This window comes from Schistocerca piceifrons, chromosome 2, assembly GCF_021461385.2.
Source record: "Schistocerca piceifrons isolate TAMUIC-IGC-003096 chromosome 2, iqSchPice1.1, whole genome shotgun sequence".
NCBI classification, from domain to species: domain Eukaryota; kingdom Metazoa; phylum Arthropoda; class Insecta; order Orthoptera; family Acrididae; genus Schistocerca; species Schistocerca piceifrons.
In genome coordinates, this window is record NC_060139.1 from 73,015,949 (window position 1) to 73,043,415 (window position 27,467).

Here is a 27,467-nt window from a genome sequence, read left to right on the forward strand (position 1 = left end):
AGCAGTGATCTAAGTCACAAAATGAAATTTGTAATGCAGGAGAAAGGCACTGGGAGAACTGCTTGGATTCTGAGCTGTGGCTTTGTATGTGAAGACACTGCCCATGTTACGTAGGGGTCCATGCTCAAGTGCTGGACTAAGGGTTCCTTGCTCAAGTGCTGGCCTAAGGCACAGTTCCTAACAGTCAGTGGTATAATCCGCCCTTAAGAGGTTTTAATTTGATTTTATTTGCATGCATGGATGTTAAGGCACTTACGTCAACCTTCTCTATATTTTCATTCATTTCTTCTTCCTCCTCTTCCTCTGGCCTCTCAACCTGCTCCTGACTCAGTTATTATTTATTTGTAAGGACTTATTTACAATTGAAGCCAGTTTATAACTTAGACATTACATAAAGACATGATGACTGAAGAAATGCTTACTATTAAGAAAAACTTGTGAAACTCAAATAATTTTATTGAAAAATGATGAACTACTCTAGCTATGTCTTCTTGAAAACCTGTTCAATGCATCCACCCAGCACATTCTTTTCCGACCCTGTCATTTGTATGTCCCATACCACCAGAGGCAAGCCACTTGTTCAGTCAGCCATGTCATATATCAAGTTGATGTACTGCCTGTCTACCTCTGATCGGGTTCTTCGGTCAATGTTTGTTTACGGACCTTTCTGATGTTTCATTAGCCACTTGTGTCAACACCTGTATATGATTTTTCTGACACATTGCCAACATGAGTGGCTCGCGAAATATCAGAAAAATTGTTGCACAAATGTTGGCCAACGAACTTGAGAAAGATGCCAACAGACAGTAAGTCAAAAAAGGAACCACAAAAGCCTTCACTGTTTTGTATATACCAAGTTTATTGCGGCCACTGCAATCAGACTATGGCTAAGGGCACATTTTATCACCCAGTGGTAGTACATGCTGTTCAGCACAACATGGTCAACTTTAAAGGCTGCTTTACATACCATGTCACCTCTGTCATCCTCCACCGCTCACACATTCCTCATCACCACAATTTATGGGCAGTGCTAGTGGGAACCACACCTCCAACACAGCCCTCAGCATCACAGTCCCCATAGCCTGTTTAGTTAAGTGACCCTATCCTTAGGCAGCTGCCATGTGCCCATGGGACTGGGGCCTGACTTGACAGATTTTAATCAGCCTGAAATACATGCTTCGCAGCCATGTAGCTGTTGTTTCAGTGAAACACTTTCAAAGCAAAAGTGTGTTGTTCACCGGTCCACAATGCCATCTCAACTGAACATCAATATCAGGATCAATGGCAAAGGCTTGTTGTCCACATGCCACAATTTGTGTTTTCTGATTCTTAAGGTAACATTCCATTTCCGGGATTGACATATCTTCCATTTCAACCTGTTACATGCAAATTCTTCATCAAAATATGAAACCACAAAATTATTCAACAAGTGCTATTTCATAGCGAATGCTTCTCTGTTGATGAACCATTTTACCAGAGATAATAATGTTATGAAGAGGACAGTTGCTACTCACCATATAGCAGAGATGCTGAGTCACAGATAGGCACGACAAAGACTGACACAAAGTAAGCTTTCAGCCAACAAGGCCTTTGTCAAAAATAGACGACACACACACACACACACACACACACACAGGCTTCAGCTGCCAGAGACTGGTGTGTGTGTGTGTGTGTGTGTGTGTGTGTGTGTGTGTGTGTGTGTGTGTGTGTGTGTGTGTTTCTTGACAATGGCCTTTTCGACCAAAAGCTTTTTTTGTGACAGTCTTTTTGTTGTGCCTATCTGCGACTCAGCATCTCTGTTATACAGTGATTAGCAACTATCCTCTTCATGATATTGTTATATTCTATCTTGGATTTTCCATTGTTTGATTTTATCAGAGGTTGTTTGAAATAGCCTTATTTACGGCACACCATCTGGTAAACCACAATTTCGAAAGATAGTGCGCATAAGCACGTGTCACAAAATAAAAAGTGCATGAAAGCAACAATGCATCAGTGCATCTGGTGTCAAGCCAACTGGAGCAGCTGAATGGTCTGTGTAATACACACGCTGCGTAATGCAACATAGTACTTAGCCGTGGAACCTAGCATCTCAGTACAAAGAAAAATGTACATCTGTCTGAAGCTAGTATGACATAAACATGTTAACATCGCAGTTTTAGGGTGTGGGTGCTCTGAACTGTGATTGTATAAAATACCGGTAGAGATCAGATCTGAACTACATTGTTTTTGACACTGTCAACAACAGCAGGCAATTGTGCGGTAGCTATTACTGAATGCTTTGTGTTGTGAGTTGCTCATTGTTTTCTTTTCTTATTTTGACATGAGTGAAGAGACTAGTCTTGGCCCATCATTGAGACTGATTATGACCCTTACAACACAAGAAGGGATCCAGTGACTATAACTCAGTTCTGCTTTCTTGGAAGAACAGAACACAGGTGTAGGCTGGCTGTCCTGCAAGAGGAAGGTGGGACTTGTTTCTCCACACTTCTCCTCACTTTTTTTGCAGTGAAAAGCCTAGTTTGTTTATGCTTGCACCCAAATGTCAGTTTATAGTGTCCACACTCTGCACTGTAACAACCAAAAAACAAAACCTACCAATGTCTTTTGACCATGCCGAAAGTCTTCCCATAAGTGTGAATAAAGTTATTTTTTATTCTACTTCTATGCTAAGTACCTTGTTGGTTCTATTTGTACCACTGTCAAGTATGGGTCGCATAGGTACAAAAGCCCATGAAAGGTCGAAGTCAATATTCTCAGATTTTGTAATTATTGAATTATGGGGAAAAGAATAACAAAGTCGAGAAGCACCTTGAATCAGAGAAGCACTATGTTCACTGGCAAAAAATGCAGTAGTTTCTTGACAGAAATAATCATTTGTTACAACAACAACAATTATTTAAATGTGAATTTTGCCAAAAATAGACGCATTTTCAGATCACAATATATTATTTACATTTATTAGATCTCCCGTCAATTAAAATTTAGTCCACAAAAATTGGTGTGACAATGTAACAATAACTGCTATAGATTCAAAACTAAGTTGGTCAATGACAGGACTGCAATTAACTTAAGGCACAGTCAACATCCTGGTAGAAATATGACATCCTTAGCTCTCAGCCTATCAGCATCGATATCACCACTACCCATTCTCTCCCGATATATATCTCTATGAATACTTATTAATTACTGCCCTCTACCTTGCTCCGCTCCTGTGCCTATTCCATATTGAACATTGAGACGTTTGAAGATTAGACAGCAACTAAATCGCAAAAGCCTGCTTTAAAAGTTACATGAACCAGCAGTGAGGCATCTAAGAGTATGCTACAAGCCCCTACATATCAGTCCCACAGGCAGAAAGCAATTGCTGACTAAATACTAACATGAATTTTTTACAGAAGGATGGAAAAACTGGTAGAAGCTAACCTTGGGGGAGATCAGCTTGGACTCTGGAGAAATGTAGAAACACGCAAGGCAATGCTGACTCTACGACTTATCTTAGAAGATAGGTTAAGGAAAGGTAAACCTATGTATTAGCATTTGTAGACTTAGAGAAAGTTTTTGATAATGTTGACTGGAATACTCTCTTTGAAATTCTAAAGGTAGCAGGGATTGAAAGACTGTTTACAACTTGTACAGAAACCAGACGGCAGTGGTAAGAGTCAAGGGGCATGGAAGGGAAGCTATGGTTGAGAAGGCAGTAAGACAGGGTTGTAGCCAATCCCTGATGTTATTCAATACCTACATTGAACAAGCAGTAAAGAAACAAAAGCAAAATTTGGAATTGGAATTAAAGTTCGGGGAGAGGAAATAAAAACTTTGAGGTTTGTCAATGCAACTGTAATTCTGTCAATATCAGCAAAGGACTTGGAAGAGCAATTGAACGGGATGGACATTGTCTTAAAAGGAGGACATAAGATGAACATCCACAAAAGCAAAACATGGTTAATGGAATGTAGCCAAATTAAATCAGGTGATGCTAAGGGAATCAGATTAGGAAATGAGACACTCAAAGTAGTACATGAATTGTGCTATTCGGGCAGCAAAATAACGGATGGTGGTCAAAGTAGAGAGGATACAAAATGCAGACTGGCGATGGCAAGGAAAGCGTTTCTGAAGAAGAGAAATTTGTTAACATTAATATAGATTTAAGTGTTCGGAAGTCTCTTCTGAAGATATCTGTCTGGAGTGTAGTCATGTGTGGAGATGAAACACCGATGACAAATAGTTTAGACAAAAAGAGAATTGAAGCTTTTGAAATGTGGTGTTACAGAAGAACATTGACAATTAGATGGGTAGATCACGTAACTAATGAGATGGTACTGAATAGAATTGAGGAGACAAGAAATTTGTGGCATAACTCGACCAAAAGAAGGGATTGGTTAACAGGACACATTCAGAGACACCAATGGAGGATCACCAATTTAGTATCTGAGGGAAGTGTGGGAGGTAAAAATCGTAGAGTGAGACCCAGGAACAAATACAGTAAGCAGATTCAGAAGGATGTTGGTTACGGTACTTATTTGGAGATGAAGATGATTTGCACAGGATAGGATAGTATGGAGAGCTGCATCAAACCAGTCTTTGGAGTGAAGACCACAACAACAACATGGACCATTCAGACATGATTAGACTAATTACCGTGCACTCAAAGGCACTTATTTCCAATACCGAACGAGTTGCAAGCATGCTTTCTCTTTTTACCCACTGACATTATGGTTTATCCACTGATCACAGTGTTATATGTTTCAGTATAATGACTGTTATTGGGTGTACCACTGTGGTAACAATAAATAGATAGCCCTTTTATTTGAGACCTACCTTCAAAATTTTACAGCATATTCAAAACGAACACATTTTGTCTTTGCATTGTATTTTTAAGAAAATGACAGAATTTATAAGGAAAAAGGATTATCAAAAAATAGAATAAAGGCACAAAAGGTTTGTTAGCAACCAGCTGATTGTACACATAAAACATGAACTTCAGTATCTAAAGTTGTGCCTGCTTCACAAACAGAAGCTTTTAAATCAATCTCAAGAATTCAAATTATTTTAACATAATATTTAATCATTAACTATGAAGTAAACAAATTACTGAATGTCATCCTCAAGTCTGAGGTTAGTTGCGCAAAGTTACCATATTACATTACTGTTGTTGTTGTGGTCTTCAGTCCAGAGACTGGTTTGATGCAGCTCTCCATGCTACTCTATCCTGTGCAAGCTTCTTCATCTCCACATACCTACTGCAACCTACATCCTCCTAAATTTGCTTAGTGTATTCATCTCTTGGTCTCCCTCTACAATTTTTACCCTCCACACTGCCCTCCAATAGTAAATTCGTGATCTCTTGATGCCTCAGAACATGTCCTACCAACCGATTCCTTCTTCTAGTCAAGTTGTGCCACTAATCTCTCTTCTCCCCAATTCTATTCAATACCTCCTCATTAGTTACGTAATCTACCCATCTAATCTTCAGCATTCTTCTGTAGCTCCACATTTCGAAAGCTTCTATTCTCTTCTTGTCTAAACTATTTATCGTCCATGTTTCACTTCCATACATGGCTACACTCTATACAAATACTTTCAGAAACGCCTTCCTGAAACTTAAATCTATACTCGAGGTTAACAAATTTCTGTTCTTGAAAAATGCTTTCCTTGCCATAACCAGTCTACATTTTATATCCTCTCTACTTCGACCATCATCAGTTATTTTGCTCCCCAAATAGCAAAACTCCTTTACTACTTTAAGCGTCTCATTTCCTAACCTAATTCCCTCAGCATCACCTGATTTAATTAGACTACATTCCATTATCCTCGTTTTGCTTTTGTTGATATTCATCTTATACCCTCCTTTCAAGACACTGTCCATTCCATTCAACTGCTCTTCCAAGTTCTTTGCTGTCTCTGACAGAATTACAATGTAATCGGCAAACCTTTAAGTTTTTATTTCTTCTCCATGGATTTTAATACCTACCCCGAACTTTTCTTTTGTTTCCTTTACTGCTTGCTTAGTATACAGATTGAATAGCATTGGGGAGAGGCTACAACCCTGTCTCACTCCCTTCCCAGCCACTGCTTCCCTCTCATGTCCCCCAACTCTTATAACTGTCATCTGGTTTCTGTACAAATTGTAAATAGCTTTTTGCTTCCTGTATTAGACCCCCGCCAACTTCAGAATTTGAAAGAGAGTATTCCAGTTAACATTGTCAAAAGCTTTCTCTATGTCTACAAATGCTAGAAACATAATTTGCCTTTCCTTAATCTATCTTCTAAGATAAGTCGTAGGGTCATATTGCCTCATGTGTTCCAACATTTCTACGGAATCCAAATTGATCTTCCCCGAGGTTGGCTTCTACCAGTTTTTCCATTTGGCTGTAAAGAATTCGCGTTAGTATTTTACAGCTGTGACTTATTAAACTGATAAGTCTGAGGGTATTTTGCCTGTCTCATACATCTTGCTCCCCAGATGGTAGAGTTTTGTCAGGGCGAGCTCTCCCAAGGCTGTCAGTAGTTCTAATGGAATGTTGTCTACTCACGGGGCCTTGTTTCGAGTTAGGTTTTTCAGTGCCCTGTCAAAATCTTCATGCAGTATCATATCTCCCATTTCATCTTCATCTACATCCTTTTCCATTTCCATAATATTGTCATTAAGAACATCGCCCTTGTATGGATCCGCTATATACTCCTTCCACCTTTCTGCTTTCCCTTCTTTGCTTAGAACTGGGCTTCCATCTGAGCTCTTGATATTCATATAAGTGGTTCTCTTTTCTCCAAAAGTCTCTTTAATTTTCCTGTAGGCAGTATCTATCTTACCCCTAGTGAGATATACCTCTACATCCTTACATTTGTCCTCTAGCCATCCCTGTTTTGCCATTTTGCGCTTTCTGTCTATCTCATTCTTGAGACGTTTGCACTCCTTTTTGCCTGCTTCAATTACTGCATTTTTATATTTTCTCCTTTCATCAATTAAATTCACTATATCTTCTGTTACCCAAGGATTTCTACTAGCCCTTGTCTTTTTACCTCCTCGGTCCTCTGCTGCCTTCACTATTTCATCCCTCAAAGCTACCCATTCTTCTTCTACTGTATTTCTTTCCCCCATTTCTGTCAATCGTTCCCTAATGCTCTCCCTGAAACTCTATACAACCTCTGGTTCTGTCAATATGTCCAGGCCCCATCTCCTTAAAATCCCATGTTTTTGCAGTTTCTTCAGTTTTAATCTACATTACATAACCAACAGATTGTGGTCAGAGTCCACATCCACTCCTGGAAATGTCTTACAATTTAAAACCTGGTTCCGAAATCTGTGTCTTACCATTATATAATCTATCTGAAAGCTTCCAGTATCTCCAGGCCTCTTCCATGTATACAACCTTCTTTCATGATTCTTGAACCAAGTGTTAGCTATGATTAAGTTACGCTCTGTGCAAAATTCTACCAGGTGGCTTCCTCTTTCATTTCTTATCCCCATTCCATATTCACCTACTACGTTTCCTTCTCTTCCTTTTCCTACTATTGAATTCCAGTCACCCATGACTATTAAATTTTCACCTCCCTTCAATATCTGAATAATTTCTTTTATCTTATCATACATTTCATCAATCTCTTAGTCATTTGCGGAGCTAGTTGGCATATAAACTTGTACTACTGTGGTAGGCTTGGGCTTCATGTCTATCTTGGCCACAATAATGCATTCACTATGCTGTTTGTAGTAGCTTATCTGTACTCCTATATTTTTATTCATTATTCTACTCCTGCATTACCCCTATTTGATATTGTACTTATAACCCTGTATTCACCTGACCATAAGTCTTGTTCCTCCTGCCACCAAACTTCACTAATTCCCACTATATCTTGCCACCAAACTTCACTAATTCCCACTATATCTAACTTTAACCTATCCATTTCCCTTTTTATATTTTCTAAACTATCTGTCCGATTAAGGTATCTGACGTTCCACACTCTGATCTGTAGAACACCAGTTTTCTTTCTCCTGATAATGATGTCCTCCTGAGTCAGGGTGTATACGTGGACGAGGAAGAAAAATTCCCCAATTTCCCAGTTAAAAATACTTTCTCCCGGATGAAAATACACTTTTTCCATGTTAAGTAACAGTATACTTTTCCTCGGAACTGTAAAACTTATCAATCCCTTCAATGGTTGTGGTTTTATACACCGGCATAGAATTTCCCGGCACTTTAGAAAATGAAACTCGAGGGAAAACACACATTTTGGAAAGATGTCTGATGTGCAGCAACATGTAGACTGCATATTTTAGTATTACGACAGAATAAATTCAAATTCCACCAAACACCGCATGTTACTTTCTGAAGGATTGAAATCGAGATTGTGATGCACTTTTGTAAGCCAGTCGTAGCTCATGTCAGGCGATCTCTCCAGCCGATGATGGCGGATATTCAGAGCATAGGACACGTGATGTAGTCAGCCAATATCAACGTCATTGTTAAGTAGTGCGATCACACGAAGAGGAAAAGGTAATGGTTTAAATTAATATACATAGGGTTGCTACAAGAAAAGAAAAGCTTTCACATATAATATTTGTCTCTAAGATTAATAAGGTGCAAGAGAAGCTAAGCTTTTACACATAATGTTGATCTTTTTTGCGCATGTTATGCTGCAAGATACATCACACAAATGTGCCAGTAAAATTTTTCACGACATAAATGTCTGATCTTCTGGGCTCAAAAATATTCTACATAGTCATCCTCAAAGATCTGATTTTTGAATGAGAGTTAAACACTCTGTGATTTAAGTAATTCATCGGACATTCACACACAGAGTTCATCTTGTGTAAAAGGAAATTTACTTTGAAAGTAATGCTTTTAAAACAACCATTGGGAATATTTTCCCACGACCTGTTAGAAATAGATCTGTTTCAGCAGTTGCCAGAGAGCGCCAGATAACAGCCGTTGCTGCGCTTGCGCAGCTATGATGGTGCAGGAAGCCCGTATGTTCGTATGTGTAAAACATTAAAAGATCTTACATTATGTCACTAAAGAAACAAGACATTTTAGGATACTCCACGAGCATGGGAATTTTGTGGACCAAATTAAAATGCATAATTCAGCTTAAAGTGCACATTCGTATGTCCAGATTCAGATGTAAATTTTCTTGGAGTACCAGTACTGTTTGATCTCATGTTTGGTTCTTATTATGGCATAATGCCATACGAGCTAGAAGATGAAAACATGAACTTCAAATACAGCCAACAATTGGACTAGCCAATAGTGTGGAATTAAACACTTCGTTTGAAATGAATTGACTGCTTCAGCAGAAAAGATAGAGTAGAATTTCTCAAAAAAACCGACAAAAACAACTTCATTGTTCCGTAAGGTGATTAACGCTTGACTGTCAGAAAGGTGGAAAAAAATAAAATCTGAAACTAACAACATATTTTGATGACGATGAGGTCCCATACTCCGAGGAGCGTAAGGGACGATGCGGGAGACCCTTCCATAATTATGTGAATGTATTTTAAATCACTTGATAGCTCCCGGCCACATAAATCCATTTTCTTTTCATTTGATGTGAGAGCAACAAACGAAGAGGAAACAGCAAAATCACTTAACATAAACATGGGTCACATGGACGCTACCACCTCCCCACCAACTCAGACTGCTCTGTGCTTCAGGTCCAGATCTACAATATTTCTGAACCTCTACAATATTTCTGAACCGCAGCAATATTAGATAGTGGCGCTCCCTCTCCCTTGAGCGTTTGAGGTGGGACACCAAAAATTTAGAAAATCAACTTTTCAAAAATATCTTCATTTTGTAGCGCACATCTTTCTGAAGAGTCTGATACATAGAACATATATGTTCGAGGGAACGTAAGACATGTTATTTGGTCTTAAGTGTGCTGAAGTGCAGTGCCACGCCTCTTCACACAGCATTCTTCCATCACACGTCTCTGTATTCCACTCTGGGGAATTCATAGGTGTAATTGTAATGGGTGCCATCAAATTATATTCAGGCCAGTGGAAATTAAAATCTCTCGTGGTGCCTCTCCTGCTAGCAGTCGGCCGGTTTGACATCCTGCCCCTCTTTTAAAAAAATCTCGTAATTAATACTGGATGAGATTATTTGTAACCGGCAGAACAAGAACTCAGACCGATCTGGTACGGATCCCACACTGATGAGCAATACTCAAGTATAGGTCGAACGAGTGTTTTGTAAGCCACCTCCTTTGTTGATGGACTACATTTTCTAAGCACTTTCCCAATGAATCTCAACCTGGTACCCGCCTTACCAACAATTAATTTTATATGATCATTCCACTTCAAATCGTTCCGCACGCATACTCCCAGATATTTTACAGAAGTAACTGCTACCAGTGTTTGTTCCGCTATCATATAATCATACAATAAAGGATCCTTCTTTCTATGTATTCGCAATACATTACATTTGTCTATGTTAAGGGTCAGTTGCCACTCCCTGCACCAAGTGCCTATCCGCTGCAGATCTTCCTGCATTTCGCTACAATTTTCTAATGCTGCAACTTCTCTGTATACTACAGCATCATCCGCGAAAAGCCGCATGGAACTTCCGACACTATCTACTAAGTCATTTATATATATTGTGAAAAGCAATGGTCCCATAACACTCCCCTGTGGCACGCCAGAGGTTACTTTAACGTCTGTAGACGTCTCTCCATTGATAACAACATGCTGTGTTCTATTTGCTAAAAACTCTTCAATACAGCCACACAGCTGGTCTGATATTCCGTAGGCTCTTACTTTGTTTATCAGGCGACAGTGCGGAACTGTATCGAACGCCTTCCGGAAGTCAAGAAAAATAGCATCTACCTGGGAGCCTGTATCTAATATTTTCTGGGTCTCATGAACAAATAAAGCGAGTTGGGTCTCACACGATCGCTGTTTCCTGAATCCATGTTGATTCCTACATAGTAGATTCTGGGTTTCCAGAAATGACATGATACGCGAGCAAAAAACATGTTCTAAAATTCTACAAGAGATCGACGTAAGAGATATAGGTCTATAGTTTTGCGCATCTGCTCGACGACCCTTCTTGAAGACTGGGACTATCTGTGCTCTTTTCCAATCATTTGGAACCCTCCGTTCCTCTAGAGACTTGCGGTACACGGCTGTTAGAAGTGGGGCAAGTTCTTTCGCGTACTCTGTGTAGAATCGAATTGGTATCCCATCAGGTCCAGTGGACTTTCCTCTATTGAGTGATTCCAGTTGCTTTTCTATTCCTTGGACACTTATTTCGATGTCAGCCATTTTTTTGTTTGTGCAAGGATTTAGAGAAGGGACTGCAGTGCGGTCTTCCTCTGTGAAACAGCTTTGGAAAAAGGTGTTTAGTATTTCAGCTCTACGCGTGTCATCCTCTGTTTCAATGCCATCATCATCCCGTAGTGTCTGGATATGCTGTTTCGAGCCACTTACTGATTTAACGTAAGACCAGAACTTCCTAGGATTTTCTGTCAAGTCGGTACATAGAATTTCACTTTCGAATTCAATGAACGCTTCACGCATAGCCCTCCTTACGCTAACTTTGACATCGTTTAGCTTCTGTTTGTCTGAGAGGTTTTGGCTGCGTTTAAACTCGGCCAAAAATTTTCTGTCAAAATTTCATTTTCTTGGATACACGGAGAAGACAATACATAATCTTTGTTGCCTGTTATTCCTGTTAGTTGTTTATTTCCACTCTGGTAGTCTGAATCTATGGAATTCGCTAGTAATTATAACAATAACTTAAAATGTGTTCAAACTCATACGAGTAATCAATAGACCAATGTGCACTGGATGCTAGGCGCTTTGTGAAACAAGGTCTTTTTCCTCAATATGAATTTGGTGTGTAACTGATATTTAGCGAATTGTTTTTAGTGTTCATGTGGATAACTTCAAACTTTTCATGATTTAGATTTAACTGCCACATTTTGCATCATACAGATATCTTGTCTATATACGGATATCTTGTCTACATCATTTTGCAATTCAGAACATTACATGACAGTAAATAACAGCATCAACTGCAAACAATCTAAGAGGACTGCTCCGATTGTCTCCTAAATCATTTACATACATCAGGAACAACAGCATTCCATAGGTTTGCAATTTAATTAGAAGCCGCTTGTGAGGAATGGTGTCAAAAGCCTTCTGGAAGTCTAAAAATAGGAAATCAATTTGAAGTGCCCTATCAATAGCCCTCATTACTGTGTGAGAATAAAGAGCTAGGTGTGTTTCACAAGAATGATATTTTCTGAATCTGTTGGCTATCTGCCAATAAATCATTTTATTTGAGGTGATTCGTAATGTTCAAGCACATCATATATTCCAAAATCCTACAGCAAATTGACGTTAGAGATATGGGTCTGTAATTCAGCAAATTATTCCCATTTCCTTTCCTGGGTACTGGTGTGGCTTGTGCAACTTTCCATTCTCTGGGTAGGGATCTTTCTACAAGTGAGTGATTTTATATGACTGCTAAGTATCAAGCTATTGTATCAACATACTCTGAAAGGAACCTGACGGGTCCGGAAGACTTGCCTTTCTTAAGTATTTTAAGATGCTTCACCACACGGAAGTATATCTACTTCTAAGTTACCCATATTGGCAGTTGTTCTTTATTCAAATTCTAAAAGTATTTACTTCATCTTCTTTTGTGAAGGCATTTCGGAAAACTGAGTTTAGTAACAATGTCAGCAATAACATAACCATCGTTATCACACAGTAAAGGTATTGATCGTGTCTTGCCAGTGGTGTACTTAACACATGACCAGAATCTCTCCGAGTTATCTGGCAGATTTCGAAACAGAGTTTTGTTGTGGTAACTATTAAATGCATCTCGCACTGAAGTTCATATTAAATTTCGAGCTCCTGTAAAACTTTGGCAATCTTGAGGATTTTGCATTCTTTCAAAATTGGCATCCTTTTTTTCATTGCTTCTACAACAGTGTTCTGGGCTGTTTAGTGTGACAAGGGATATCAGTACCATCTCTTAATAATTTACCTGGTACATATCTCTCAACTGCTGTCGATACTATTTCTCTGAATTTAAACCACATCTGGTCTACACTTACACAGTCAGACTGGAAGGCATGGAGACGGTTTCTATACAGTTCTCCCACCGTAAGCTTTTTAATAACTGACCATTTTTTAACCAAAGATGATATATGGGGTCAAATTATATGGGACATGAATTAAGTTGCACCTGTGCTCAGCTGTTCCACTAAAAATAGGCCCCAAACAGTGCAGAAATAACACAAAGTAAGCAGAAAAGACCAAGAGCTAAATGTAATACTTGCTTTTGATTCTTGCATGACTTATATTCATTAAATTGATCTTTGGTTGGAAGAATCAATACTTACTGTTAAAGCATGTGATAGGTTTGCCCGGAATACTGACATGAGAACAGATATCAAATCTGAACTTGGTATATATGCAAAACCAGAGGACAAATAGACTTTTCGGTTACGAACTAGATCCAGTACCTCAATGAAAGGCACTTTGTAGAAATCAACAATATCAATTGTTGACGGTGAAATTGATGTGGAAGAACAGCAAAGATGTTCTTTTAACTCGTCTTTCTCAGTTTTGTGGATCTGGAACCAAATCAAAGATTCAAAATTACAGTGTGAAACAAATGAATAATAATTGTATAAAAAGAAAAATTCACTTGAGAAAACTAAAGAGTTTCAAAGAGAATGAACAACAGGTCAGTACCAACTTTCTGGTAGTGATATTCTAGTACCAACTACAGACATCTTTGAAAGTATATCACTAGTTTTTCCTTTCAGAGAAACTCTTTTCTACCTCAAGCAGGAAAGGACAGGTTGGTGAAGAAGGTTAGAAAGGTGCAACAGGTCACTCATCTCCCCGTACAGAGATCCCCTTGTCGTGAAGACAAGGGGAAAGATAGATGAAGGGGGAATGTCAGAGAGTGTAGACTATTGTTGTTGTTGTGGTCTTCAGTCCTGAGACTGCTTTGATGCAGCTCTCCATGCTACTCTATCCTGTGCAAGCAACAAATTACTCCGCCAGGGATATGACTTTCTCAAGTCAACCCCTGAAATGAGATCATCCCTTGACAAAATTCTCCCCACACCACCCAGAGTTGCCTTTTGTCGCCCCCCTAACCTCCGTAACATCCTTGTTAAATCCTACAATATTCCCAGACTACCTTCTCCACCCAGCGGTTCCTACCCCTGTAACCGACCCCGCTGCAAAACCTGCCCCATGCATCCACCCACAACCACCTACTCCAGCCCAGCTACTGGTAAAACATACACAATTCAAGGCAGGGCCACGTGTGAAACTACACATGTCATTTATCAAGTGACATGCCTGCACTGCACAGCCTTTTACATCGGCATGACAACAACTAAACTGGCTGAGCGCATGAACGGACACAGACGAACTGTCCGCCTAGGAGATGCCCAATACCCAGCAGCGGAGCATGCCCTCCAGCATAATTCTAGGGACCTAGGAACCTGCTACACCGGAGAACACACTCAGGAACATCATCCTAGAAGCCAGCTGCAAACTTGAGTTCCATGCCACACACCACCTGAAAAAACTATCCACAGTGCTAGTGCAACACCTAAGAAGTGGGGTCCCTCTCCCTATCCCTCACAAACACTAACCACAACAGAACCTTCAACAAACCCCCCTCATAGCCAACAAACCTAGCCTAGCCACCCTACTCAATCTCCACATCCCAGCACATACCCCACACAGACCAAATCTCAACTATAACCACAGTCAAATGCCACATATCACCAGTCCCAATTCAGTCCTAAACCTCTCATCCAGATCCCTCTCTCCTCCAGAGACATCTGTTCTATCAAAAGGCTTAACCTTTAGCCCCACGCCTAAATTCAACCACACTGCCCTGGTTAAAGATCTCCTCTCATTCACCCGGAACCTCAACTGGAAATATCACTTCACTACCCAAACACAACCCCCAAATACTAGACCCAGTGTTGAACCCTGTCTAGAACAGTTCCGACTGCCTTCTCAAAGGGATCCTCCTCCCCTCCCCCAAAACCATCCCTTGCAGACATTTCAGGAATTCCTCACATCCAGTGTTGCCTCCCAGTCCTTCTTGAAGAACATCCCGACAACCCCCAACATCACCCCAGCTGAATCCCGTGCCATTAAGGAGCTGAAAATAGACCGCTCTATTGTCATCCTCCCGGCGGATAAAGGCTCCACAACTGTCGTACTTGACCGTGTGGAGTATGTGGCAGAAGGACTGCGTCAACTCTCCGACACCTCAACCTACAAAGCTGTTACCCAGGATCCCATTCCCTCCATCCAGACTGAGCTGCAAAAAATCCTAAAAATCCAAGGTCCCTCACAAGGCCTCACAATGGCTTCCATAGACTTACTCACTCCACCTGAGCCACATACCCCTACCTTCTACCTATTACCCAAAATCCACAAAGAGAACCATCCTGGCCATCCCATTGTAGCAGGCTTCAAAGCCCCAACCGAACGTATCTCAGCTCTGGTAGACCAGCACCTCCAACCTATCACCCGCAGACTCCCATCCTACATCAAAGGCACAAACCACTTCCTAGAACGCCTTAAATCCATTCCCACTCCTCTCCCACCTGAAACCTTTCTTGTCACCATAGATGCTACATCCCTTTACACAAACATCCCACATACCCATGGTCTCTCTGCCCTTGAGCACTACCTCTCCCAACGCCCACCCGAAGATCTTCCAAAAACCTCGTTCCTTATCACACTTACCAACTTCTTCCTCACCCATAATTACTTCACTTTTGAAGGCCAGACCTACAAACAAATCAGGGGAACAGCCATGGGAACCAGGATGGCTCCGTCCTATGCCAACCTCTTCATGGGCCGCATGGAGGAGGCTTTCCTGAAGACCCAACAGCTGCTTCCCCTGGCCTGGTATAGGTTTATAGATGACATCTTTGTGGTCTGGACTCATGGTGAAGAAACACTCCTTAATTTCCTCCATAACCTCAACTCCTTTTCGAATCTGAATTTTACCTGGTCCTTCTCCAAAACCCAAGCCACCTTCCTGGATGTTGACCTTCATCTTGTTGAAGCTAACATCCACACCTCTGTCCATATCAAACCCACAAACAAACAACAGTACCTTCACTTTGATAGCTGCCATCCTTTCCACATCAAACGCTCCCTTCCCTACAGCCTAGGTATTCGTGGCAAACGTATCTGCTCCAGTGACGAATCCCTCAACAATTACACCAATAACCTGACCAATGCTTTCCTCTCCCGCAACTATCCTGCAGACCTTGTCTACAAACAGATTTCCCGAGCAATTCATTCCTCCCCATCCAACAACAATGTTCCTACCCCCAGACCACACAGAAGCATCCCCCTTGTCACCCAATATTATCCTGGCCTCGAAAACATCAACAAATTACTCCGCCAGGGATATGACTTTCTCAAGTCAACCCCTGAAATGAGATCATCCCTTGACAAAATTCTCCCCACACCACCCAGAGTTGCCTTTCGTCACCCCCCTAACCTCCTTAACATCCTTGTTAAATCCTACAATATACCCAGACTACCTTCTCCACCCAGCGGTTCCTACCCCTGTAACCGACCCCACTGCAAAACCTGCCCCATGCATCCCCCCACAACCACCTACTCCAGCCCCGCTACTGGTAAAACATACACAATTCAAGGCAGGGCCACGTGTGAAACTACACATGTCATTTATCAAGTGACATGCCTGCACTGCACAGCCTTTTACATCGGCATGACAACAACTAAACTGGCTGAGCGCATGAACGGACACAGACGAACTGTCCGCCTAGGAGGTGCCCAATACCCAGTAGCGGAGCATGCCCTCCAGCATAATTCTAGGGACCTAGGAACCTGCTACACCGTATGTGCCACTTGGCTTCTCCCACCCAACACCTGTCCCTCCGAACTGCGGAGATGGGAACTTGCACTCCAACACATCCTTTCATCCCACCATCCCCCTGGACTGAACCTACGTTAAACAACCTCAATCCCATTTACTCTTCAGTCTTCTCCTCCTTCCCTTTCCTCTTTAGCCATTCACGCATCTTTTGATCCTACATAGTTGTGTTTATCTTTATACTATATACCTCTTTACTTCTGTATGCATCCTCTTTGGTTTGAAGCTGGCACAGTACTTACAGTAGAATATCTTTGGCTTCCCTCTGACAACCATGCCTCCATCCTTGCTACCCTCCCTATTTTCCTTTCCCTGTTGCTTCATAACCTGGGTTGTGAGTACTGAATCTTCTTTCCCTTCTCCCCTTTCTTTCCCCTCTCTCCTCCCCGATGAAGGAACATTTGTTCCAAAAGCTAGGAACGTAAATTTTCGGTTCTGTTTTATGTGTATCTATCGGCTGTACTGAGCTGAGGTAAGTACTGGCCAGCCCCTCTATCTCTTTGTTAGTATTTGTTTAACATCTCATATGAGATTTTCCATTACTCATTTAGTATTGCAGTCAACATTGTCAAAAGCTTTCTCTCTAAGTCTACAAATGCTAGAAACGTAGGTTTGCCTTTCCTTAATCTTTCTTCTATGATAGAGTGTAGACTTAAGATACTATGTTGTTATGCACTGTCATTTTCAGTCCAGAGATGCAGTAGTTCCCCATTCTGTCCTTTTATTATCTCTGCTCTGAAACTGGCACAGTGATTGCCAATGTGCCACTTTTTATGAGCAACTCTCTTTGAGATCTCCCCTTCTTTGCTTAACCTTGTCCTCACAATAGGTGGGGGTCCCTCTTACACAGGAGTCTGAGTGACCTGCAGCTTCTCACATACATGTAGGGCCACCACTGTCAACAGCTGCTTGGGCCCAACTGTGGGCTGCGCCTGTGTCTGATTAGAACAGCATTCTGGAGTGTGTGACAAGAGTGAAGAGGAGGTACATGAGGGGGGAGAGGGAGGGATAACAGGGCAGGGATGCAGGAAGATGTTGTGCTGCTATGGGAGTGAGCGTGGACGTGCTGGGGACAAGACGCAGAGTTAAAATGTTGTGCTGAGAGAGGGTGAAGGGAAGAGGGGAGAGGTGTGACGTTGAAAAGGGGAAAAGACTAACTGGAGCATTGTTGAAATACAAGGTGCAAAGTGCTGGAGTGGGAACAGGGAAAGGGGTGGGGCAGAGGGGAGTTACTAGAATGAAGGGTATTTTGTAGGGAGAGTGCCCACTTGCACCCCTCAGAAAAGATGGTGTTGGTACGAAGGATCCAGATGGCGCAGCCTGTGCAGCAGACAGTTAGGTGAAGCACATCGTGTTGGGAAAAATGTTCAGAAACTGGTCGGTCTAGCTGTCTCTTGGCAGTGGACATTCATGCTGACAAATGGTCTGTTAGCTGTAATGCCCACATAGAAAGCATCACAGTGGTTGCAGCTTCCTCTGTATATCACACGACTGCTTTCGTAAGTAGCCCTACCTCTGATGGGATAGGTGATGCCTGCGACCAGACTGGAGTAGGTCGAAGTGGCAGGATGTATACGAAAGGTTTAGCATCAAAGTCTACTGCAGGGATATGTGCCAGAAGGAAAGCAGTAAGGTAGCAAGGATAGAGTGGGGACGGGCAAGAATTTTTCGTAGCTTAGTGGGCGGAGCAGTATCATTGTGGGTGGAGTGCAGAAGATAGTGAGTATGATATTCCTTATTTCAGGCAGGTTGAGAGGTAGTCAAAACCCTGGTATGGCATGTGATTAATATGCTCTTGAGTGGTTCTGAATCATGAGAGGAGGGCCCCTTTGTGGCCAGACAGTGGGCATGAGAGCGGTGGTAGTTCTGTGAAGGCCTCAGTGAAACATTTGGCATATCTGGAGAGGGACTACTCAGTACTACAGATGCAGTGACCACGAGTCATTACGCTGTAAGGGAGGGACTTCTTGGTATGGAATGCTAACCCACACAATGTGCTCCACGGCCTGCAACAACTGGATCCTTTCTACCAACACCAGCTTTTCTGAATTATGCTATTCTTACTATTTATCCTTCATTCTCATAAACTCTCTGGTTTCAACCTTTGCTAATCTCTGTACTCCATCCCCTTCCCTGCTCCCAGTCCAACAATATGTACACCTTCTATTCCATCAATACATCTACTTGTCTTACCCCCTTCTCTATGTTTCTCCTCTTCCCTTTTCTCTCCCTCAACAAAGCCTCCCCACTGTGTATCCTGCCCCCCCCCCCCCAATGTCCTAGCTTGCTCACACAGCAGCACATCATCATCTCCCCTCACGCCCCCCCCCCCCCAACCCTGCTATCCCTCCCCTCACCCCTCCCTTACTCACCACATGCCACCTCCTTACACTACCACCCATCCTGGACTGCTATTCTCAACAGATGCAGATCCAGCCCAGTCAGGCCCAAGTAGCAACAGACAGTTCTGTGTGTGTGTGTGTGTGTGTGTGTGTGTGTGTGTGTGTGTGTGTGTGATTCTGAAGAAGGGCTTTTTTTTGTCAGAAAGCTAATAGTTTAGTAACAATATCATTTACAGAAAGCGTCAATCAAAAGAACAATGCAAAAAATATCAATAAAACAAGTTGTATGCAGCAGCACACAAACCATTAACTTTTAAAGTTGTGGAGGTATTTCTCGAAGTGTAAACAGTAGTAAATACTTTGTAAGTAAAGCTGAGATTCTGATGCAAATAACCGAGTGCAAGGTTACCAGAAAGTTACAAGGAGACAGAAAACCTGGTCTCGCTGGGATAGGGATGTGCAATAGCTTGCCACTTCCACAATTCAGAGAGGCTTGCTGGCCCCAGATCGAATCAGCCCGGCGTATTAACTATAACGGCTCGTGTGCTGCACAACCTGGACATGGTTTTCAAGCAGGTAGGTGAATACTGGGCTGATATCCATGTTCCACCTCAGTTCAGGATTCATATACATGTTGAAAACATTCACATATTTTCACACGGGATAACAGTAGACTAACACTGTCAAATACAGATTAATATGCTGACCCCATGAGGACATGGGATCAAGGTCAGGAAATAGAAGAAATGCCTGGTCAGTACTTAACCAGAACTGTCAATAGGTGAAATTCTATATACTGTTGATAGAGATGCACAAAAGTAGACATGTTATTCTAATTCTGAGAGAGCCTATATCAAATATTAAACAAGGAGAGATAACGGATGCTGCAGATAGGAAAAACCAGCTAAGGATTCAGAAAGGGAAAGAGCTGTAAGGCAGTCTTCAACGGCAGAAAAACCAACGTCCAAAAGATGGGCAACAATGGCCACAGTTATGAGAGAAGCAGTACTTTTAAACATATTGTTATGTCCATCATCTACATCCTTCACAAAAAATGTTTTCATTCAAACTACTTTACTTATTCTGGATTAATAAAAAAAAGCAGCACTTACTGGTGAATAATCCAATTTGTTTTCCTTAAGGAAAGTTGTAATTCCTTTTGCTTTTAAATAATGAAAACGCAATCGAAATAAGTCCACCTCTCTGGCAATAAACCACCGCCTCAAGTCTTCTGACCGACAGTATGCAAGACGTAGAAGATAATGAGATATATGATCCTTTCTTCTGGCTTCCACTTCCTGTTCTGACTGACCATCACCTTCACTACCTTCCTGAAATTAGAAAATTAACCCTTTGCGCATCACATTTAAAAAAAAAAAAAAAGGGGGGGGGGGGGAAATTTTTTTGTGATGAATATTTACTGTTTACGTTGCACATATGCCATATCCATTGCAAAAGTTCTTTTGAAGCTATTGGTTAATAAATAAAATAATGATTCCAAATCATTAGAAATTACATAATAATTACTCAAAAAATGCATACATAACTGTACTGTAAACTTCCCATATTTCTTTCCCTTGCCCTTGAGGAACTACATAAAGTTGGTTCCATAACCAAGAATTTCACTATACACAGAATAAAACTAAACACAACAGTTATTGTTCACTCACAAATGCAGTAGCACAACACATGACACTTCTCTGTTCTGTACTTCAAACAAACGGCGAGTCACGAAAGTAAACATGACTGTGATCTGTTGGCCAAACTTGGAACTACGTGAAGCGATGCAAAATGGTATCATTGAAGCATTGGGAAGCTCAAAAAAGCCAGGAATACTTAATGATGACATTTGGAATCGCAGACGCAGAAAGGGTTAAAATTAAAGATGAAAAATTAATTTACAGTAGTAGGTGACAGGAGTTAAAATACTGTTTGCTTTCTGATTCTTTTTGAGTGTACAAACTTTGGCTGAGCCAATGTTTTGTTTCTCAAGGGCTGTCATACACATTTTGTTGAAACTGAGCCAAAAGATTTCTCAAAATGTATGAATCCCATGTAAAGTGGTGACTCATATTCATGGCTCCATTCTAAAACTTCATTCACAGATTACAAAAGGTCTGTTGCGCTTTATCCACTTCTAAAGCCAGTATGGTCCTTTGTTTGATTAAAATCTGAAACTTTTTCAATGTTCAGTCTTACAAATTATGGACGGGAGACTGACAGGTATTTCTGTTACCTCTCTTTGCAAAATTGTTTTACTCCACTTTGCAAGTTTATGTTGTTATGTTGTACCACTCCCCTCCTCCCTCCCCCCCCCCCCTTTTCTTTAAAGGTTCATCTACAGGCATTTGTCCTTTCTTCGTATGTTGGAGGGCTTCATGTAACTCATCTGGTATTATTTTCGGACTGTTGTTATCTGAGTCGTTAATTGTGTTTGTGTTGCTCTTGGAAGTGCATAAATATGTCAGTTGGTTGCATGTTCCATTGATCAGTTGCACGGTACAGTAGCCGTTATGATGTGGACCGTGTCAAGTGCACAAGAAATGCACATATGAAACAAGATTTTTTAACATGAAACATAGTTAAGGATTAATATTTCTATTATTTACTCTATTCCATTAAATGGCACAAAATGCATATACTATATTTACAGATTTATTTACTCCTATTCAAGAATTCATCTATGGTACAGAAAGAGTTGTCAAGGATATATGATTTCAATTTATTTTTGAAGTTATTACTGCTGTCTGTCAGACATTTTATTTCATCTGGTAATTTGTCGAAAATTTTTATAGCAGCATATTTTACCCCTTTCTGTGCCAATGATAGGTTGAGAAATAGATAGTGTAAGTCTTTCTTTTTTCTGGTATTATAATTATGAACGTCACTGTTGTTTTTAAACTGGTCCATGTTGTTGAGAACAAATTTCATTAGAGAGTAAATGTACTGTGAGGCTGTTGTAAGAACTCCCAATCTTTTAAAACGATGCTTGCAAGATGTGCGACTATGAACATCACACATTATTCTAACCACTTTCTTCTGAGCAGAGAATGCTTTTTGTCTAAATGTTGAGTTGCCCACAAAATATTATTCCGTATGACATCTGAGAGTTAAAGTAAGCAGAGTACGTTAGCTTACTAATTTCTATATTCTCAAAATTGGCAATTATTCTGATTGCAAAAGTTGCTGAACCTAGTCACTTTAGAAGATCCAAAATATGAATTTTCCAATTAAGATTCTCATCTATATGCACACCCAAAAAACAGTATGCTCTACCCTGCCTACTGACTTCTGTTGCTGTGTTATATTTATTGAAGGAACTGTACTTTTTGCACAGAAAATTGGATGTACTGTGTTTTTTCAAAGTTTAGAGCAAGCCCATTTGCAGAAAACCAATTAATGATTTTTCCAAAGACCTTACTTGTATCATTTTCAATTGGAGTTTCTTTTACTGGATTAATAATGATGCTCGTATCATCTGCAAACAGTGTCAGTTCAGCTTCCTGTTTCAGATAGGAAGGGATTTCGTTCACATGTATCAAGAACAGAAGGGGACCCATGATTGAGCCCTGTGGAACACCTAATATTATTTTACCCCAGTTAGATGAAGTGGCAAACTTATTTAAATCACTTGACCCATATAAGGAAACTTTTTGCTTCCTGTTCTGTAGGTTTTGCTGTCTCAGTGGAACAGCATTTTTGAAATCCGAACTGTGATTTACTAAGTATCCCACTACTGTTGAGATGGTTAACCACTCTAGTACATTACTTTCTCGAAGTTTTTTGAAAATGCTATAAGCAAGGATACTGGACGATAATTATTGACATCTGTGATGTCCCCATTTTTGTAGAGCAGCCTGACAATTTCTCTGGGAAAGTACTTTGAGTTAAAGATGCATTACATATGTGACTCAAAACATCAGCTGTAATTGCTCCACATTGTTTTAATATCTTATTAGAGATGTCATCTACTCCAACAGAACATTTATTTTTCAAAGATTTATAATTTTACTTATTTCACAAGAGGTTGTTATGAGAAACTTAATCTGACTAATTTTTTCAAAACAGACTCTTCCATGTACTGCCTGGCTTTTTCTTTTGAACTGTTCTCACCAATTTTTTCTCCTACACTTAAGAAATGGTTGTTAAATAAATCAGCTACTTGTGTACTGTTGGTTAGGATGCTCTCGTTCTCCTTAATAGTAATACTACCTACCGCAGTGGTTACTTTTCCTTTCTCCCTTCTAACAACATTCCATATTGATTTTATTTTATTGCCGGAGTTGTTAATTTCTTCTCTAACATACATATTTCTTCATTTCCTTACAACTTTTCTCAGTAAGTTATAATAGTTTTTATAGTGTAAAACTACTTCTGGATCTATACTAGTTCTCGCTGTCTCATATAAAGTTTTCTTTTTCTTTCTGAAGACACTTTAATACTTGTAGTAATCCAAGATTTCTTTGAAAAGTATGTGGTGTTACATTTAGTAATTTTCTTTGGGAAACTGTTCAAAAATGGATATAAATTTATCAAGAAATATGTTGCATTTATCATTAGTCTTTGGCTCATTTATACATCTCACCAATTAACATATCTTAAGCTTTCTTTGAAGTGCTCTATAGATATCGGGTTGAGCGACCTTACACTTTTACTTAATGGTTTCCAAACTGTACACCCTGTTAGGTTTTGTAAGTTAATCAGTTGTGCATCATGGTCTGACAACCCATTTACCACAGGGAAAGCATGTGTTTGTTTTACATCATCGTTCTGTACAAATACATTATCTATTAGTGTGCTACTGTCTTGAGCTATACCTGTATGGAAATTGATCACTGATTCTACGTTATATGTTGTTAATTACACTTCTAGTTCACTTTTCCTATCAGAATTATTTAGAAAGTTTACATTGAAATCACCACAGATTAATAACTTCTTATTTTTGTCTGACAGGCAGCATAATAGAGAGTCAAACTTTTTTATGAATAGCTCCCGGTTTCCTAATGGGGACCTGTACAGTGTTGCTAATATCAATACTACATTATCTAGCTGAAGTTCACATGCACAAACATCAAAGTGCTGATCAACACAAAATTTGCTTACTTCTACAGTTTTGCATTTATATCCTTGTTTTATGAAAATGGCAACTCCTCCTTTATCCATCCTAGATCTATAAGTGTAAGATGCTAAATTATACCCACTTATACTGACACTATCCATGCCCACGGTTACATGGAGTTCAGACAGACAGAGTATACCAATCTCATTCTTATTTTTGAGATCATCTAAAAACACTAATAGCCCATCTACTTTATTTTTTATTCCCCTGATATTTTGATGGAGTAAGTTGATACTGCCCTTAGCTGTACTCCTATTTACTGTACATGAAGTTTCTTTTATTCTATTTATCTTGACTGTCATCTGTCTGGACTTTGGCTTTAACCTAAAAAATCTGTCTGCCTGGACCCATTAACCACAGGGATCACCCCTTGTGTGACTGTGGACCCCCTTACAGTTTCTGCTAATAGAGAAGCTAACTTATTTTTCCCCATCCTCTTTAGGTGCAGGCCATGGTGTAGTGTATCCCCACCTACCATCAACACTTATGTGAGATTTTGCCAGTGTCTGGAGCATCCTGTTCAGCTCAGTGTTAACATGCCTTACAGCAGTGTTTACCCAGGGCTGATCATGGCGCTGAAAGACCTCCACAAACCCCACATTTGTGTGTTCAGTTTCTGCTCCTATTTTATCAATCCTAATACTGTATCCTGGATTCATAGCCACGCTGTTTACTGCTCCCCCAACTACAATTACCTGATCTTCCTTCTCAAAGTCCCTGCATAGCTGACCTAAGTTTTCTGTCACCTGGCTAAGGCTAGCACTTGGTTTCACAAAACTTGTGACCTGGTACCCTGCACCTAATTTCCCCTGCAGCTGCTGGCCCACACTCCTACCATGACTGCTGCCTATAAGCAGAATTCTTCTTTTCCTATTCTGGTTTCATCCCAACCTGTCTTTTTTCTTTAAGCTAATATTCGGCTTCAACCTACTTTCAACTACATCTGGATGAGGCCTTTCCTTCACTTCAGATAGCAAGCCGAACTGATTTACTAATTGAATTACTGGAGTTTTTTCAAGTGTTTCCATATTTCGCCCTTGCTTGCTATCTTTTCCCAGTCTCTTTTTCCTCCCTTAACCTACATAATTCCAAGCTCACATTTTCTAATTTAGCCTTAAGGGCACAAATTTTGCCCCCTGTTCAGTGATTTTTCTGTCCTTTCTACATAACCCACACTGCCATGGAAGAGCCTCATTTTCTATCCTCGTTTCCTCACCGCTACATTCGCCCCAATGAAACCCTAATTTAAAGTCTACACAGAACACCCCCTCTTTCAAATTTCTATGGCAACCACCACATTTGTCACACATGGTTTGATAGACAAACTTAACACAAAAGCAGAGAATAAGTTGGACGAGACCACATTAGTTTCGTAACCTGTAGCCTACTAATGTAAACAAACTTTTAAATTTACTTCTGAAACTTTTAACTACCTAGCTCTGTATGACCGGCATGAATTAATTTGACTTTGAAGCGATAACTCTAGTCAAAAACAAAAATCTACACTCGCGCAAAATTTACACAAAAAAAAAAAAAAAAAAAAAAAAAAAAAAAAAAAAAAAAAAAAAAAAAAAAAAAAAAAAAAAAAAAACATAAACAAAACTAGTGACTGCCGGCCTTTTATGCAATACTTCCTTTTCGATCTAAATACAGTCAGAAAGGCGAAACCTTCAACAGATAGCCTAGAGAAGAAGTATATACACTAGTCTAAAATGTAACTTAACTAAATTAGCTCTTATTTCAATATTAATCACTTAACTTTGCGAGAGCTTCGTTTATGCGCGTCTGCCTTATAAATGCCTATAAAATTTCCTTTCTCTTTTTAGTTAGGTCTATGAAGGAAATTGCCATCTTCGCTGACGAAATGGGAAATCTACCCAACATACAATGATAAGTAAAAACATTATATGCACTTGCTTAATGTCATCTTGGCCCACCTTTGGAACACAATAGAGCAATGATTCAAAGGGAATGGATTCGACAAATTCTTGGTAAGTTTTCGAAGGTACGCAGCATAAGACTTCAACAGACACATCATGCAATTCCCCAACATTACGAGTTGGTAGTTTGTGGTTGCGGAGCTGGTGCCTGATAATGGATTAAACTGTGTGACGGACCGAGACTCGAACTCGAGACCTTTGCCTTTTGCGGGCAAGTGCTCTACCAACTGAGCTACCCAAGCATGACTCACGCCCTGTCCTCACAGCTTTACTTCAGCCAGTACCTCGTGCTTGGGTAGGTCAGTTGGTAGAGCACTTGCCCGCGAAAGGCAAAGGTCTCGAGTTCGAGTCTCGGTGCATCACACAGTTTTAATCTGCCAGGAAGTTTCATATCAGCGCACACTCTGTTGCAGAGTGAAGATCTCATTCTGGAAACATCCCCCAGGCTGTGGCTAAGCCATGTCTCCGCAATATCCTTTCTTTCAGGAGCGCTAGTTCTGCAAGGTTCGCAGGAGAGCTTCTGTAAAGATTGGAAGGTAGGAGACGAGGTACTGGCAGAAGTAAAGCTGTGAGGACAGGGCGTGAGTCGTGCTTGGGTAGCTCAGTTGGTAGAGCACTTGCCCGTGAAAGGCAAAGGTCCCGAGTTCGAGTCTCGGTCCGGCACACAGTTTTAATCTGCCAGGAAGTTTCATGATGAAAGATGCCACTAATTTTGGGAAAGAAATCAAGCACGAAGTAATGCAGATGACCAGCAATAATATTCATGCAGTCCACAGCTGTCATGGTGCCTTCAATTGCTACCACATATCACATGGAATCCCAGGTGTACATCCACCATAACTTAGCACTGCCCCCACCACCAGCCTGAACCTGTGGCGAAGCGCATATTCTGAATGGCAGTTTGGGTGGATGTGAGCACATCTAGACACAACCCTTGACCTGGTGTAACAACGGATGTTATTCAACCAACCAGGTGATGCAAGTGGGCTGAAGGGTCTGCTCCAAAACATTTATACCTGCATCAACAACATACTCTACCAAACAGACCTGCCACAGAACACCGTATACCCTGCTCTATAGAGAGGGCAAGCCTCCAACCTCCACATTCTGTGATGAGATTTGAGCAACAAACATCTTGTTGTTGACTAGTGGTTTC

At 40.6% G+C, this 27,467-nt stretch overlaps 1 protein-coding gene and 1 non-coding gene across 2 annotated transcripts in view; one reads left to right on the forward strand and one right to left on the reverse strand.

Moving 5' to 3' along the window:
* Positions 1–27,467, reverse strand: part of LOC124776657 (DNA primase large subunit) — a 91,471-nt gene that overhangs the window by 18,703 nt on the left and 45,301 nt on the right. Inside the window, exons 4-5 of the mRNA XM_047251748.1 lie at positions 20,365–20,583; positions 13,354–13,587 (exon numbers count right to left, since the gene is read on the reverse strand). Of these exons, the coding sequence (XP_047107704.1) occupies positions 13,354–13,587; positions 20,365–20,583 (453 nt within the window). The remainder of the gene's footprint in view (positions 1–13,353; positions 13,588–20,364; positions 20,584–27,467) is intronic.
* Positions 26,901–26,975, forward strand: Trnas-uga. Its single transcript has one exon. It is a non-coding gene; the product is annotated as a tRNA-Ser (tRNA).